We start from the raw sequence: 17,374 nt of genomic DNA, 5'->3' as shown, positions 1-17,374 counted from the left end.
CAGGGAGAAATTCTAAGACGATATAAACATGTCCGTTTGTCTGTCTGTCTGTTGTAATCACGCTACAGCCTTCAATAATAGCACTATCGTCCTGAGATTTGTTTGCAGGCAGCAAAACACGAATCTGTGCAAAAGTTCGAAGATGGGCTATATCGTTCCAAGTTTTGATATAGTCCCCATATAAACCGACCTCCCGATATGGGGTCTTGGGCTTTTAAAAACCGTAATTTTTATCCAATTTGCCTAAAATTGGAATTCTAGAGGTGTTTTAGGACCATCAAAGAGTGTGCCCAAAATGGTGCTTATCGGTCCATGTTTTGGTATAGCCACCATATGGACTGATTTTCGGATTTTGCTTCTTGGGCGTCTAGAAACTGTAACAGGTTGGCTGATAAGTCCCCGGTCTAACAAAGAAAAACACATTTTTTTTTGTCAAAATTCGTTTTTATTATTCAACATAGTTCCCTTCAAGAGCGATACAACGATTATAACGACCTTCCAATTATTTGATACCATTTTGGTAGTACTCCTTCGGTTTTGCCTCAAAATAGGCCTCAGTTTCGGCGATCACCTCTTCATTGCAGCCAAATTTTTTCCCTGCGAGCATCCTTTTGAGGTCTGAGAACAAGAAAAAGTCGCTGGGGGCCAGATCTGGAGAATACGGTGGATGGGGAAGCAATTAGAAGCCCAATTCATGAATTTTTGCCATTGTTCTCAATGACTTGTGGCACGGTGCGTTGTCTTGGTGGAAGAACACTTTTTTCTTCTTCATATGGGGCCGTTTTGTTGCGATTTCGACCTTCAACCGCTCCAATAACGCCATATAATAGTCACTGTTGATGGTTTTTCCCTTCTCAAGATAATCGATAAAAATTATTCCATGCGCATCCCAAAAAACAGAGGCCATTACTTTGCCAGCGGACTTTTGAGTCTTTCCACGCTTCGGAGACGGTACACCGGTCACTGTCCACTCAGCCGACTGTCGATTGGACTCAGGAGTGTAGTGATGGAGCCATGGTTCATCCATTGTCACATATCGATGGAAAAACTCGGGTGTATTACGATTTAACACCTGCAAACACCGCTCAGAATCATCAACACGTTGTTGTTTTTGGTCAAATGTGAGCTCGCGCGGCACCCATATTGCACAGAGCTTCCGCATATCCAAATATTGATGAATGATATGACCAAAATGTTCCTTTGATATCTTTAAGGCCTCTGCTATCTCGATCAACTTCATTTTACGGTCATTGAAAATCATTTTGTGGATTTTTTTGATGTTTTCGTCGGTAACCACTTCTTTCGGGCGTCCACTGCGTTCACCGTCCTCCGTGCTCATTTCACCACGCTTGAATTTTGCATACTAATCAATTATTGTTGATTTCCCTGGGGCAGAGTCCGGAAACTCATTATCAAGCCAAGTTTTTGCTTCCACCGTATTTTTTCCCTTCAGAAAACAGTATTTTAGCAAAACACGAAATTCCTTTTTTTCCATTTTTTTCACAATAACAAAAGTTGCTTCACAAAAGACGCTCTATCTCAGAAACTAATTGATTTACAGACGTCAAATTTTGACACGAATCATTTGAAGGTTGGTACTATATAAAAATAATATGCATTTAATACTAGCGACGCCATCTATGTGTCAGACCGGTTACTTATCAGCCAACCTGTTATTTTTTAATTGAAATGTCTTCAATCATGAAAATTATAGTATCAATCACAGTTTTAATTGGATATTTAAAAAATTTTTGATTTCATTTGCAAATATCAATTAATTTTTTAATTGATTCAATTAAAAATTTAATTGAGGTTGATTGCAAGTGACTTAGTCTTCCGAGTTTGATAAAAAAGTTCAGTGTATCAATTAATTTAATAATTGAAAATTTTTTCAACTTCAATCAACTTTTTAATTGGAAATATGTTGGTGATATTTTTTTCTGTGCACTGTGATATTTTTTGTAAATATTGATTCCAACTTAATCTTAAAAGGTTACAGATGTGATCCTTGCCATAACAAATAATCGATTTTCGGTCAAAGATAATTGAGAAGAAGATGCAGTCTTGTCATAGCAAAACTGAAGCACCAGAGGACTCTGCCAACAAAATATAATAAAGTTTGCGTCGACGTGTCTCTCAAATGTACTTCCGTTTGCGTCGGAAAATATCATAACATTTGTGTTTTTCATAAATTTCTGAATAAAAACCCACAAAAGTAATACCAAAAATATTGTATAAAATTAAAATAAAACGTATGTGTATTTTATAGCGAATATTCAATATGGTTTTATGTGAATATTGCCGTTTTAAATTTATTCCTGGGCAGAGCTGCTTTGGAAAAAATTGACAAATAAAACAATTTTTTTCTCATAGCCCTCTACACCTTTACATTTGTTTTCTCTTTATAAGAGCACAATGCTTAATCTTGTTATACTCAATTATCTTTGATTAAGCATTGTGCTCTTATAAAGAGAAAACAAATGTAAAGGTGTAGAGGGCTATGAGAAAAAAAATGTTTTATTTGTCAATTTTTTCCAAAGCAGCTCTGCCCAGGAATAAATTTAAAACGGCAATATTCACATAAAACCATATTGAATATTCGCTATAAAATACACATACGTTTTATTTTAATTTTCTACAGTAAATATGAGTTTTAGGCTTCCGTTTTTTAAAAAAAAAAAAAAAAAAAAGAAATCATCTTCAGTGATGAGGCACATTTTCACCTCTGCGGATTTGTCAATAAACAGAATTGCCGCATTTGGGCGAATGAGAATCCAAGAGTGCTTGTCGAAAAACCAATGCATCCACAACGAGTGATGCTGCTTATGGGCTGGCGGCGTCATCGGGCCGTATTTTTTCCAAAATGAGGGCGGTCAGGCAGTTACTGTGAATGGTGTTCGCTATCGTGAGATGATAACGAACTTTTTATGGCCCGAATTGGAAGATATGGATGTGGACGATATGCGGTTTCAGCAGGACGGTGCCACTTGCCACACAGCTAACGAAACAATGGCTCTTTTGCGCAACAAATTCAATGGCCGTGTTATCTCACGTAATGGCGATGTCAATTGGCCGCCAAGATCATGTAATTTGACATCGTTTGACTTTTTTTCTTTGGGGTTATTTGAAAGAAAAGGTGTACGTCGATAAGCCAGCAACAATTCAAGAGCTAAAGGATGAGATAATTCGGCACATTAACAGCATAGAACCTCCATTATGCCTCAGCGTCATCGAAAATTTGGACCATCGGATGGAGGTGTGCCACCGAGGTCGCGGTGCCCATTTGGCCGATATTTTGTTCCATACATAATTGAGTAATACCAATATATCATAATAAAATAAAATTACAAAAATTTCCTAAATAGTTTGTGTTTTATCACACAAACTATTTAGGCCCTTGAAATTTTAACCACATAAAGGGTCAGACCGGGGACTTATCAGCCAACCTGTTATATTATCAAGATACCCACACCGACGAAGAGTTTTCAAATGAAACTATTATATTTGATTGGAACTATTATATTTAAGATTCGACCCGGCCGAACTTACTACTGTATATACTTGTTGTAGAATTCTACCAACTGTGTGATTAGAAACAGGTTACCTATGTAATGGCTTTGTTGTTCGATAAATGGGATCTGGGTCCTAATTTTAATTTTATATATCCTAGTTATGAAGCTAGATATCTTACTATTGGGGATTTTTGTGAAATTTTTTGTAAATAATGGCAACATTGTTTATAAATAATTTATCACTCCCACTCTCTTCCTTTCTTTTAGTCAAAAGAGAAACCAAGAGTTTTTATTTTAACGAAATTTTATATTAATATTAAAATGCAACAATTGAAGCCGATACGGTTTATAAAGCTCTGGGTTTTTTTCTTTTTTAATAAAGGATATCCATTTTGCGAATAATACCTTTTTAAAGTACATTATTTTATAAAAACTTTAAAGACAGATGGAAATTGAACCCACATTTTTTTTTAATTTCATTTAGTATCTTTCACAAATCTCCAAATATGATTCTTACATACTGGTATCACCACAACACATGGGCAAAAAACAGAAATTTGATTTATTGGCCCTTAATTGCAACCAATTCTTTTGATTGGAAACAAACATTTCCGATGGCAACTGAGTCTCTTGCGGAGCAGCATCTTCTTCAGTGTCTAGAAATAATTAAAATAGAATTATTTGAAAATTCTCAAACCTTTCCTCATTTTACACCACATACTTGTTTTCTTATCGAATGTTGGCGATTGTGATATGGCTATAATATCTTCGGGTTTCCTTAGCAATATCTTACCAACACCTTTGCACATGCGCAATACCTCATGATTACTCAATTTATCCAAATGCAATTGATCCAACAGTGAGCAACTTAAAATCCATTCTCGTACATCATCGAAATCATTGAGTAAACGGACTGCACCATTAACACTAAAGCGTATATGTTTCTGATAGATATAATCCAACCAAGCTTCACATATGATTTTCATTATTAATTTAAGGATGACCACATCTTTGGTTGCCTTTATACAAGGTAACATAATTTGATCGAGAACATAGCCCACATATTCACTCGATTTTTCATTGTCATAGGAATTTCTTTGCCAATAAGAGCCAGAGGGGAAACACAATGAGAAATTGGCCAAACTTAAGAGACGACATACATCGGATAGAACTTGAACACATTCGTCGGTGGTTTTCTGCAATGAAAATGGGAGAATTGTATAAGAAATGGATAAATAAGGCCAAGGGCCGGTGGGTCTAAATTCAAAGTTCATCTGGCCTTCCATGAACAAAGATATACGAGATTTTGTCCTATACTAAAGGGTGATTCTTTTGAGGTTAGGATTTTCATGCATTAGTATTTGACAGATCACGTGGGATTTCAGACATGGTGTCAAAGAGAAAGATGCTCAGTATGCTTTGACATTTCATCATGAATAGCCGAACGATCTGCCACAACGTCGAATTTTCAGTGAATGGGCCCTAGAAAAGTTGGCAGAAAATCCGCTTTTTTATCGACAAATTTTGTTCAGCGATGAGGCTCATTTCTGGTTGAATGGCTACGTAAATAAGCAAAATTGCCGCATTTGGAGTGAAGAGCAACCAGAAGCCGTTCAAGAACTGCCCATGCATCCCGAAAAATGCACTGTTTGGTGTGGTTTGTACGCTGGTGGAATCATTGGACCGTATTTTTTCAAAGATGCTGTTGGACGCAACGTTACGGTGAATGGCGATCGCTATCGTTCGATGCTAACAAACTTTTTGTTGCCAAAAATGGAAGAACTGAACTTGGTTGACATGTGGTTTCAACAAGATGGCGCTACATGCCACACAGCTCGCGATTCTATGGCCATTTTGAGGGAAAACTTCGGAGAACAATTCATCTCAAGAAATGGACCGGTAAGTTGGCCACCAAGATCATGCGATTTGACGCCTTTAGACTATTTTTTGTGGGGCTACGTCAAGTCTAAAGTCTACAGAAATAAGCCAGCAACTATTCCAGCTTTGGAAGACAACATTTCCGAAGAAATTCGGGCTATTCCGGCCGAAATGCTCGAAAAAGTTGCCCAAAATTGGACTTTCCGAATGGACCACCTAAGACGCAGCCGCGGTCAACATTTAAATGAAATTATCTTCAAAAAGTAAATGTCATGGACCAATCTAACGTTTCAAATAAAGAACCGATGAGATTTTGCAAATTTTATGCGTTTTTTTTTTAAAAAAGTTATCAAGCTCTTAACAAATCACCCTTTAGTTTTTTTTGGACCATCACCATAGTGTTTGCCGATAGTCCAAGGCTACCAGTATCATTATAACGCTAACAGTAACAGGTTGGCTGATAAGTCCCCGGTCTAACAAAGAAAAACACATTTTTTTTTTGTCAAAATTCGTTTTTATACCCTCCACCATAGGATGGGGGTATATTAACTTTGTCATTCCGTTTGTAAAACATCGAAATATTGCTCTAATATCCCATAAAGTATATATATTGTGGGTCGTGGTGAAATTCTGAGTCGATCTGAGCATGTCCGTCCGTCCGTCTGTTGAAATCACGGTAACTTCCGAACGAAACAAGCTATCGACTTGAAATTTGGCACAAGTAGTTGTTATTGATGTAGGTCGGATGGTATTGCAAATGGGCCATATCGGTCCACTTTTACGTATAGCCCCCATATAAACGGACCCCCAAACTTGGCTTGCGAATCCTCTAAGAGAAGCAAATTTGATCCGATCCGGCTGAATTTTGGTACATGGTGTTAGTATATGGTCTCTAACAACCATGCAAAAATTGGTCCACATCGGCCAATAATTATATATAGCCCCCATATAAACCGATCCCCCGATTTGGTTTGCGGAGCCTCTAAGAGAAGCAAATTTCATTCGATACGGCTGAAATTTGGTACATGGTGTTAGTATATGGTCTCTAATGATCATGCAAAAATTGGTCCACATCGGTCCATACTTATATGTAGCCCCCATATAAACCGATCACCAGATTTAACCTTCGGAGCCTCTTGGAAGACCAAAATTCATCTGATTCGGTTGAAATTTGGTACGTGATGTTAGTATATGGTATCCAACAACCATGCAGGAATTAGTTCATATCAGTCCATAATTCTATATAGCCCCAATATAAACCGATCCCCAAATTTGATCTCCGGTGCCTTTTGGAGAGGCAAAATTCATCCGATCTGGTTGAAATTTGGTACGTGGTGGTAATATATGATATTTAGCAACCATGCCAAAAGTGGTCCATATCAGTCCATAATCATATATAGCCCCCATATAAACCAATCCTGAGATTTAGTTTTGGAGCCTCTTGGAGGAGCAAATTTCATCCGAGTCAGTTGAAATTTGGTACATTGTGTTAGTATATGACCGTTAACAACCATGCCTAACTAGGTCCATATCGGTCTATAGTTATATATAGCCCTCAGATAAATCGATAACCGATCACACAAAAATTGGTCCATATTAAGTTCATAATTGTATATAGCCCCCATATAAGCGACCCCCATATTTTAATTCTGGCTCTCTACGTACCGTTCAAAAGTCCATATCGATTCGTAATTATTTGTAGACTTACCTAACATACCTTTTTTGTCTAATATATACCACGTATGGACTAACTCACAATTTAGAAAACGATGTTAAGAAGTTTTAAGATACCACAACCCAAGTAATTCGATTGTGGACGACAGTCTTTTGTAGAAGTTTCTACGCAATCCGTGGTGGAGGATACGGAAGATTCGGCTTGGCCGAACTTACGGCCTTATATACTTGTTATTATTCAACATAGTTCCCTTCAAGAGCGATACAACGATTATAACGACCTTCCAATTTTTTTATACCATTTTGGTAGTACTCCTTCGGTTTTGCCTCCAAATAGGCCTCAGTTTCGGCGATCACCTCTTCATTGCAGCCAATTTTTTTCCCTGCGAGCATCCTTTTAAGGTCTGAGAACAAGAAAAAGTGGCTGGGGGCCAGATTTGGAGAATACGGTGGGTGGGAAAGCAATTCGAAGCCCAATTCATAAATGTTTGCCATCGTTCTCAATGACTTGTGACACGGTGCGTTGTCTTGGTGTAACAACACTTTTTTCTTCTTCATATGGGGCCGTTTTGCCCCGATTTCGACCTTCAAACGCTCCAATAACGCCATATAATAGTCACTGTTGATGGTTTTTGCCTTCTCAAGATAATCGATAAAAATTATTCCATGCGCATCCCAAAAAACAGAGGCCATTACTTTGCCAGCGGACTTTTGACTCTTTCCACGGCTGTCGATTGGACTCAGGAGTGTAGTGATGGAGCCATCTTTCAGCCATTGTCACATATCGACGGAAAAACTCGGGTGTATTAAGAGTTAAAAGCTGCAAACACCGCTCAGAATCATCAACACGTTGTTGTTTTTGGTCAAATGTGAGCTCGCGCGGCACCCATTTTGCATAGAGCTTCCGCATATCCAAATATTGATGAATGATATGACCAACACGTTCCTTTGATATCTTTAAGGCCTCTGCTATCTCGATCAACTTCATTTTACGGTCATTCAAAATCATTTTGTGGATTTTTTTGATGTTTTCGTCGGTAACCACCTCTTTCGGGCGTCCACTGCGTTCACCGTCCTCCGTGCTCATTTCACCACGCTTGAATTTTGCGTACCAAGTTTTAGCTTCCACCGTTTTTTTTTCCTTCAGAAAACAGTATTTTATCAAAACACGAAACTCCCTTTTTTTCATTTTTTTCACAAAAGACGCTCTATCTCACAAACTAATTGACTTACAGATGTCAAATTTTGACACGAATCATTTGAAGGTTGGTACCATATAAAAATGATATGCATTTAATACTAGCGACGCCATCTATGTGTCAGACCTGGGACTTATCAGCCAACCTGTTATGGCAAGGCTACCAGTGTCACTATAACGTTTTATGGTACGATACAGTTCCACTTTTTAAATAAACTCAGAGCAAATGTTGTTGGTGCCTTGTAATGAACAGCCATTTCTAGTTTGCCAAATATACCAGTGTGAAGTTGCTAACACTTCGTGTCAGATGCCTTGTAATTTGTAATTATCTTCACTTACCTTTAATTTATCAATATTGGCATTTATCTCCATTATTAATTTCGTTCTGAGGGCAACACAAACCAACATTAGAATATCGGTTAAATCGGCAGTTAATTTTGGCAGTTTAAAGCTAACAAAAGCATGCAGGCATAATTTCACATCATGCTCCAGAATTTGAAAGAAACGATCCATTTTCCATTCATTGCAAAGACGTTTACATTCCTCTTTAACCCATAAACGCATACAATGGACTGAGTGATCTACAAAAAAAAAAAAACAATTTGAGCAATAATAATGACATAGGAGACGGTATGAAAGCGGCATTTTTTACAAACTTGTACAGTTTGGTACTAAAAAATACCACAAAGAATTCTAAATTGTACCATTTTTTTGTGGACTAGAAATTAAACAATTTTCATAGCAAAGCTTCATTTGTTTTTAAAACGCATGCAATGGACTGAGTGATCTGTAAAATGGTGACAAGTTGACACTAGGTAAATATTATGGCGGCATTTTTTTACCAACTAGTACAGTTTTGATATAAAAACAAGTAAGGAAAGTCTAAAGTCGGCCGGGGCCGACTATGTTATACCCTGCACCACTTTGTAGATATAAATTTTCGATACCATCTCACATCCGTCAAATGTGTTGGGGGCTATATATAAAGGTTTGTCCCAAATACATACATTTAAATATCACTCGATCTGGACAGAAGTTGATAGACTTCTACAAAATCTATAGACTCAAAATTTAAGTCGGCTAATGCACTAGTAAAAAATATGGGAAATATTTAAATCTGAAGCAATTTTAAGGAAACTTCGCAAAAGTTTATTTATGACTTATCGCTCGATATATATGTATTAGAAGTTTAGGAAAATTAGAGTCGTTTTTACAACTTTTCGACTAAGCAGTCGCGATTTTACAAGGAAAATGTTGGTATTTTGACCATTTTTGTCGAAATCAGAAAAAACATATATATGGGATCTATATCTAAATCTCAACCGATTTCAACCAAATTTGGCACGCATAGCTACAATGCTAATTCTACTCCCTGTGCAAAATTTCAACTAAATCGGAGCAAAATATTGGCCTCTGTGGTCATATGAGTGTAAATCGGGCGAAAGCTATATATGGGAGCTATATCTAAATCTGAACCGATTTCAACCAAATTTGGCACGCATAGCTATAATGCTAATTCTACTCCCTGTGCCAAATTTTAATTAAATCGGAGATTGGCCACTGTGGTCATATGACTGTAAATCGGGCGAACGATATATATGGGAGGTATATCTAAATCTGAAGATTTCAATAAAATTTGGCACACTTGACTCCACCGCTAATTGTACTCCTAGTGCAAAATTTCAAACAAATTGGGCCAAAACTCTGGCTTCTGGGACCATATTAGTCCATATCGGGCGAAAGATATATATGGGAGCTATATCTAAATCTGAATCGATTTCAACCAAATTTGGCACGCATAGCTACAATGCTAAATCTACTCCCTGTGCAAAATTTCAACCAAATTTGGCCAAAACTTTGGCTTTTAGGACCATATTAGTCCATATCGGGCGAAAAATATATATGGGAGCTATCTCTAAATCTGAACCGATTTCAATCAAATTTTGCACACTTGACTATATTACTAATTGTACTCCTAGTGCAAAATTTCAACCAAATTCGGCCAAAAATCTGGCTTCTGGGGCCATATAAGTCCATATTGGGCGAAAGATATATATGGGAGCTATATCTAAATCTGAATCGATTTCAACCAAATTTGGCACACTTAACTATACGACTAAGTGTTATGTTTGTACAAAATTTCAAGCAAATCGGTATAAAAATCTGGCTGCTGGGTCCATATTAGTGCATATCGGCCGAAAGATATATATGGGAGCTATATCTAAATCTGAACCGATTTCTTCCAAAATCAATATGGTTCTATTCTGACCCAAATTAGGAACATGTGCCAAATTTGAAGGCGATTGGACTTAAATTGCGACCTAGACTTTGATCAGAAAAAGGTGTTCACAGACAGACGGACGGACGGACAGACGGACATGGTTATATCGACTCAGGGAGCCACCCTGAGCATTATTACCAAAGACACCATGTGTTTATCGTCTCCTTCTGGGTGTTACAAACATATGTACTACCTTATAATACCCTGTTCCACAGTGTGGCGCAAGGTATAAAAAGTGCCACAAAGAGATCTAAATTGTACCATTTATTTTGGACTAGAAATTAAACGATTTTCGTATCAAGGCTTCATTTTCCAAAAAAAAAAAAATTAGTACAATTTGGTACCAAAAAATGTTCTACAATGAGTTCTATTTCGTTTTATACTAGAAATTAAAAAAATACACTGAAATACACAAACATAAAAGTGTACATAAAAGGTAGGATTTTAGATAAATATTTTTTATATAGTAGTATTTGTCGAATTGTGTAAATTGAAGTAACAAAATGGTGTAAAAATGTACTAAATTGTACGTTAGAGAATTTTTAGCAAAAGGATATAAAAACATACTATAGAATTAGTGGATATAGCTATGAATATAAAATTTGGCAAGAGGTTAGGTCTTGAGATGACGGGTAATTAAAACTTTTATTTCTATAGAAAATTTTGTCAAAATATAATTTCTATACAAAATTTTGTCAAAAATTTATTTCTATGGAAAATTTTGTCAAAATTTTTTTTCTATAGAAAATTTTGTCAGAATCTTATTTCTGTAGAAACTTTTGTCAACATGTTATTTCTATAGAAAATTTATGAAGCATTTCATAGTTGGAGAGGAATATTTTGCAAAATTTTCCAAAACATCAAGAATTCTACCAATCTACCAAACAGCAAAAAATCTGCAAGTTTTGGTAGATTCGTGTTCATAATTGTATGTTATATAGCCGCCATATAAAGCGACCCCCATATTTCAATTCTGGCTCTATAATTACCGCACAAAAAAATTCATATCGGTTCGTAATTATTTCTTCCCTATATATACACACAAAAAAATTTTTTCTGATTCAATCATGAAATTAATTGATCCAATTAATTTTTAATTGAAATGTCTTCAATCACAGAAATGATAGTATCAATTAAAAAATTAATTAACAGCCAATTAAAAAGTTAATTGATCCAAGTAAAAAAATAATTGATACTATTAATTTGTGTGATTGATTTTTGATTCAATTAAAAAATTTGTTGAATCAATTAAATTTTTAATTGAATATTTTTTAAAACTCAGTTAAGATTTTAATTGGAAAAATGTTCGTGAAATTTTTTTCTGTGTACCGGTCAAGAACTGAATACGTATTTTATCGACCTTTCTTTTGTCTACTATATATCCCTCATGGACTAACTTACAATTTAGAAGATGATGTTAATCATTTTTAAGATGCCTTGCCATCGGCCGCAACCCAAGTAATTTAATTGTGGATGGCCGTCTTTAGCAGAACTTTCTACGCAATCCATGGTGTAGAGTACATATGATTCGGCCTGGCCGAACTTACGGCCGTATATACTTGTTTCAACTATTCTTAATTTCATGTCTAAAAAAAGTTTTTGAGTGTATACTTTTACATACCAATCCTATGTAATATGGGAATTTGTTCAGAAACAGGCAGAAGACTAGAATTACTAAAGTCTGAATTTTGAAAATAATTATTACTCAAATTAATGAGGGTGGTAAAGATGGCAATCCAAACAGTTCCAGTTGGTGTACCAAATTGCTAAAATTAAAAATAACATTATTTCATATCTCACATTTAAAAAAAAATATTCAATATTCTTACATTTTTTGGTGATTGCTTATATTGCTCTAGAAATTGTTCCAATGTCCTTCTTTGAGCTGTGGCCGATATAAGAGTCAAACGAAATAAACGATCCCATAAATTGTTGCTAACGAAATTTGTTAGAATTTCACCAATACCCTGAAGAGTTGAGAAAACAGGTTCCGGGATATCTACGAAATAAAATCAAAAAAAAATATTAATCTTTTTTGTATTTTTTGCATTTTATTAACAATTTTACCTTTTACATTATGCAAAAATAACCAACTACGTATGGAATCTATATGGGATAAGGAATAACATGAAATGGGCGTATCAATCCACCATAGAATAATGTGATCCAAAATTATGCCAACATAGGACCACATAAGACGCATACCACGTAATACATATTCATGTAGATCATCATGATTTGATTGACCTAAAGGAAGAAATGTTTTTTTATTAATATTGCATTTTAAATAGGTAGATATGGCAAAAAAAAAAAAAGGACTTGCAATTTTTTACTATGAATTTCAATTCTGATACAGTCACGAACTTAATTGATTTAATAAATTATTTTTATTGGAATTGTCAAAAATCTTTTTTTTAATTGGTTCAATTAAAATTTTAAATTGATATTGGTCCATAAACTCTATAAATTTTTAAAATTATTTTTTTTAATTATTTATTGTTTTATTGCTAATTTATTTGTAACTATTTTTCATTAAGAATAAAAAATTTTCTTATAATTTTACAAGAGTTTATCCACAGATAAAATATCACCGAAGGGGCCGTACTATTTCACCGAATAATTTGTTTTGTGGTTGGAGAAGAGAGAGGACATGCTTAGGATCTAAGAATGAATAAGTGTGTTCATTGTGCTGCATTTAATTTAAAAGAAAAAAAAAATTAAAAACAAGAGGTCTCATGAGGATGCCGGCTGATTTTGAGTCCTAATCGGTACGGAGCCAGTTGTTTAACTGAGATCTAGCGGTCCTCGGTCTTGTTGAACAGTCGAATGGGTGTGAATCAATGCTCGTCCGTGGCGTTGATTAACGATCCGCGATTCTCGATTCCCTTGCTGTTGATCGATGTTTGCGGCACACAATTTCCGAGCACAAGCTCCGATAAGCTCCACTTACCCGGATCACACACAGATTCCCTCGCCGGGAATAGTTGACGGAGCGCTCTCCACTTGACAACAAGAAGAGAAGTAGGACCAACGACGAACTCGTGACCAGAGAGACTACTCACCTCCAAATCAAGGACGTCGTTGTTCACGGGATCTCCGTCCACAAGCACTACCGTCCATTCATCCTAAACTCCTCTTACCCGGATCACACACAGATTCCCTCGCCGGGAATATTTGACGGAGCGCTCTCAAGTCGGCAGCAGGGATAGGGGGAGAAGAGCTGTATTTCTAGTAGCGAGTCCCTTCCCCCATCCACACCTCCATCCGCATCGTAAACTCGAGGGGAGCTGTCTAGTTAGTTGCGGGGAAGGGATCAAGTACTTTAGTTTCCGAGATCCCGTATACAACGACGTCCTTGACATGGAGGTTAAAAATCTCTCTGATCACGAGTCCGTTGGTCTAGAGGTAGGACCAAGGAGCCACCGTGGTGCAATGGTTAGCATGCCCGCCTTGCATACACAAGGTCGTGGGTTCGATTCCTGCTTCGACCGAACATCAAAAAGTTTTTCAGCGGTGGATTATCCCACCTCAGTAATGCTGGTGACATTTCTGAGGGTTTCAAAGCTTCTCTAAGTGGTTTCACTGCAATGTGGAACGCCGTTCGGACTCGGCTATAAAGGAGGTCCCTTGTCATTAAGCTTAACACGGAATCGGGCAGCACTCAGTGATAAGAGAGAAGTTCACCAATGTGGTATCACAATGGACTGAATAGTCTAAGTGAGCCTGATACATCGGGCTGCCACCTAACCTAACCTAACCTAGAGGTAGGACTAACGGACTCGTGACCAGAGAGACTACTCACCTCCAAGTCAAGGACGTCGTTGTTCACGGGATCTCGGAAACTAAATTACTTGATACCTTCCCCGCAACTAAATATACAGCTCTCCTCGGGTTTACGATGCGGATGGAGGTGTGGATGGATCAAGGGACTCGCTACTAGAAATACAGCTCTTCTCCAGTGTAAAGATGGGGTGGGAACAAGGAAATTCACGACCAGGGAGAGCATTACTGTAATGTACGGATGGTGATGTGTGGGGTGGGGAGTAGGAAGTTTACAACTAGGGAGACATCTCTACTCTAGCGTAGATTAAGGATGTGGGAGGGAAAACAAAAAGAAAACTCACGATTAGAGAGACTGCTCTTCTCCATGGGGGTGTACGAGACTCACGATAAAAGAGCCAACTATTCTTTACTGTAAGGGTGTGGTATGAAGGGGGACGAAGGAAACTCGTGACTAGAGATACAACTCTCCTGGAAAAAGGGAACTCACGACTAGAGAGACTACTATCCTCCAATATAACGAGGGTGATGGGAATGGAGCAAAACGTGATGGGTAAAAGGAGGGAAAAAGGGATCTCAAGACTAGGCAGACAGTTCTCCCCCTATGTAAGGATGGAAATGTGGATGAGAAAATCCCGAATAGTGAGACAACACTCCTCTAGTGTAGGATAGGGATGTGGGTGAAAAAAAGGAAACTCACAACTAGAGAGATAGCTCTCCACTTGTGTAAAGATATGGATATGGGTGGGAAAAGAAAATGGAAACTCACGATCACAAAGATAGCTCTCCTCTAATTTTAGGAGGGGATGAGTAGGGGGAAAAGGAGATTGGTAAAAACATGGAAAAGGGAACTCACAACGACAGCTCTCCCGCTATATAAGGATGTGAATGTGGATGGAAAATCACAATTAGAGAGACAAATTCGTGGTGCAAGCCGCCGTGGTGTAATGGTTAGCGTGCCTGCCTTGCATACACTGGGCCATGGATTCAAAACCAGTTTCGACCAAACACCAAAAAGTTTTTCAACGGTGGATTATCACCTTTCAGTAATGCTGGTGACATTTCTGAGTGTTTTAAAGCTTCTCTAAGTGATTTCACCGTAATGTGGAACATCGTTCGGACTCGACTGCAAAAAGGAGGTACCTTGCCATTGAGCCAAACATAGAATCGGGTAGCACTCAGTAAAGTTCACCACTGTGCTATTACAATGGACTCAATAGTCTAAGTGAGCCCAAAATATGGGGCTGCTACTATACCTAATCGAAACTAAATCTCCTCTAGTGCAAGGGTGGGGGTGTATGAGGGAGAAAAGGAGACTCACGACAAGAGAGACAGCTTCCCTCTGGTGTACCGATGGAAATGTGTAGAGGAAAAGGAGATGGGTTCGTGAACCGAAGAAAGGGCTGATGACTAGGGGAACATCTCTCGTCTAGTGTAAGGCTGGGGATGTGTAGGGGAGAATAGGGTATGGGTATAGGGTTAGAAACAAATGACTGGTGACTAAGGAGATATCACTCTCCTAGTTGAAGAAAAGGATTTTGTGGAATTGTGGATCGAATTAGAGAGACGGCTCTCTTCCTGTATAACACATGGATTCACCGATGAAAAACTTTCAGTCGAAAGCCCAGGACCCTTCATATATAAGGCGGACATGCTAATTATTGCATCACGGTGCCCTCCCCCTATTCAAATTATCTACATCCTTCCCATCAAATCATTCCATCACAAATACTTACCAAATATTGTTGGACATATATCGAAAGCCTTTTGTATGAATTGTGCCACAAAGCTGCGTTCATTCTGTAGAAAATATTCAATATGTTTACTACGAAGGGTGACCGTTGAGCCTCGTTGATGAGATGCACTGGCCGACCTACCACCACCTTCGGGATCTAAAGCCAAGGCAGCATAGTCACGATTGTTATCATTTAAATACTGTTGAAATTCCCCATCACCCGTCAAGTTTAAGGTCAAAATTCGTAATATCTCCAAACTGGAACAATTCGATTCGGCCGCTGTATTATCACGCCATGCTTCCTGTTCGCCCATATTGAAAAGGCCAAACATAAGATCCAAAGAATTTTGTTCGATACGTTGTTGGCCAGCTATCTAAATGGGATAAAATAGAAAAAAAAACAAACAAATAAAATTAAATATGAATTACCAATGATCGCATATAAAGGGTGATACGGTCAAAATTTGGTCAATATAAACTTGACGTATTTCTTTCAATTTTGCATTTTAAAAAACCTGAACACCCCTCATTTTGAAGGTGTGTGTGTAGAATATTGCTCCTATTTTGATTTTGGAATTCACTCTTCAGTTGTCAAAATGCCGTACAAGCAAGAAGAGCAGCGTATCAAAATTTTGCTCGCGCATCGCGAAAATCCGAGCTACTCGCACGCAAAGCTGGCAAAATCGCTAAAAGTTGCCAAATCAACCGTTACAAATGTAATTAAAGTGTTTGGGGAACGTTTGTCGACAGCCAGGAAGTCTGGATCGGGGGGAAATCGAAAACCGGGGGGCAAGCGAAACCCTAACCTCTCTCTCCGAGATGCCGCAAATAAGCTGGGTGTATCGTCTACAACCGTGCATCGAGCCAAAAAACGAGCCGGACTATCGACTTACAATAAGGTAGTGACTCCAAATCGCGATGATAAACAAAATACGACGGCCAAAGCGCGATCCCGGAGGCTGTTCACGACGATGCTGACGAAGTTTGACTGCGTGGTAATGGACGACGAAACCTACGTCGAAGCCGACTACAAGCAGCTTCCGGGACAGGAGTTTTATACGGCAAAAGGAAGGGGAAAGGTAGCAGATATTTTCAAGCACATAAAACTGTCAAAGTTCGCAAAGAAATATCTGGTTTGGCAAGCCAACTGTACCTGTGGCTTGAAAAGCAGCATTTTCATAGCTTCCGGGACTGTCAACCAAGAAATTTACGTGAAAGAGTGTTTGAATAAACGTTTGCTGCCTTTCCTGAAGAAATATGGTTGTTCCGTACTGTTTTGGCCGGATTTGGCATCTTGCCATTACGGTAAAAAGGCC

General features: G+C 37.8%; 1 protein-coding gene across 1 annotated transcript in view; it reads right to left on the bottom strand.

Moving 5' to 3' along the window:
- Nucleotides 1-3,960: 3,960 nt before the first annotated feature.
- The window catches only part of LOC142220798 (uncharacterized), a 34,322-nt gene continuing 20,908 nt past the window's right edge, over nucleotides 3,961-17,374 (bottom strand). The window contains exons 4-10 of the mRNA XM_075290147.1: nucleotides 16,060-16,432; nucleotides 12,611-12,790; nucleotides 12,373-12,542; nucleotides 12,165-12,309; nucleotides 8,602-8,843; nucleotides 4,234-4,708; nucleotides 3,961-4,168 (exon numbers count right to left, since the gene is read on the bottom strand). Of these exons, the coding sequence (XP_075146262.1) occupies nucleotides 4,026-4,168; nucleotides 4,234-4,708; nucleotides 8,602-8,843; nucleotides 12,165-12,309; nucleotides 12,373-12,542; nucleotides 12,611-12,790; nucleotides 16,060-16,432 (1,728 nt within the window). The 3' untranslated portion in view covers nucleotides 3,961-4,025. The remainder of the gene's footprint in view (nucleotides 4,169-4,233; nucleotides 4,709-8,601; nucleotides 8,844-12,164; nucleotides 12,310-12,372; nucleotides 12,543-12,610; nucleotides 12,791-16,059; nucleotides 16,433-17,374) is intronic.

Source organism: Haematobia irritans, chromosome 1 (assembly GCF_050003625.1).
Source record: "Haematobia irritans isolate KBUSLIRL chromosome 1, ASM5000362v1, whole genome shotgun sequence".
NCBI classification, from domain to species: domain Eukaryota; kingdom Metazoa; phylum Arthropoda; class Insecta; order Diptera; family Muscidae; genus Haematobia; species Haematobia irritans.
The sequence above is the reverse complement of the archived record's forward strand: the minus strand, read 5'-3'. Positions and strand labels throughout refer to the sequence as shown.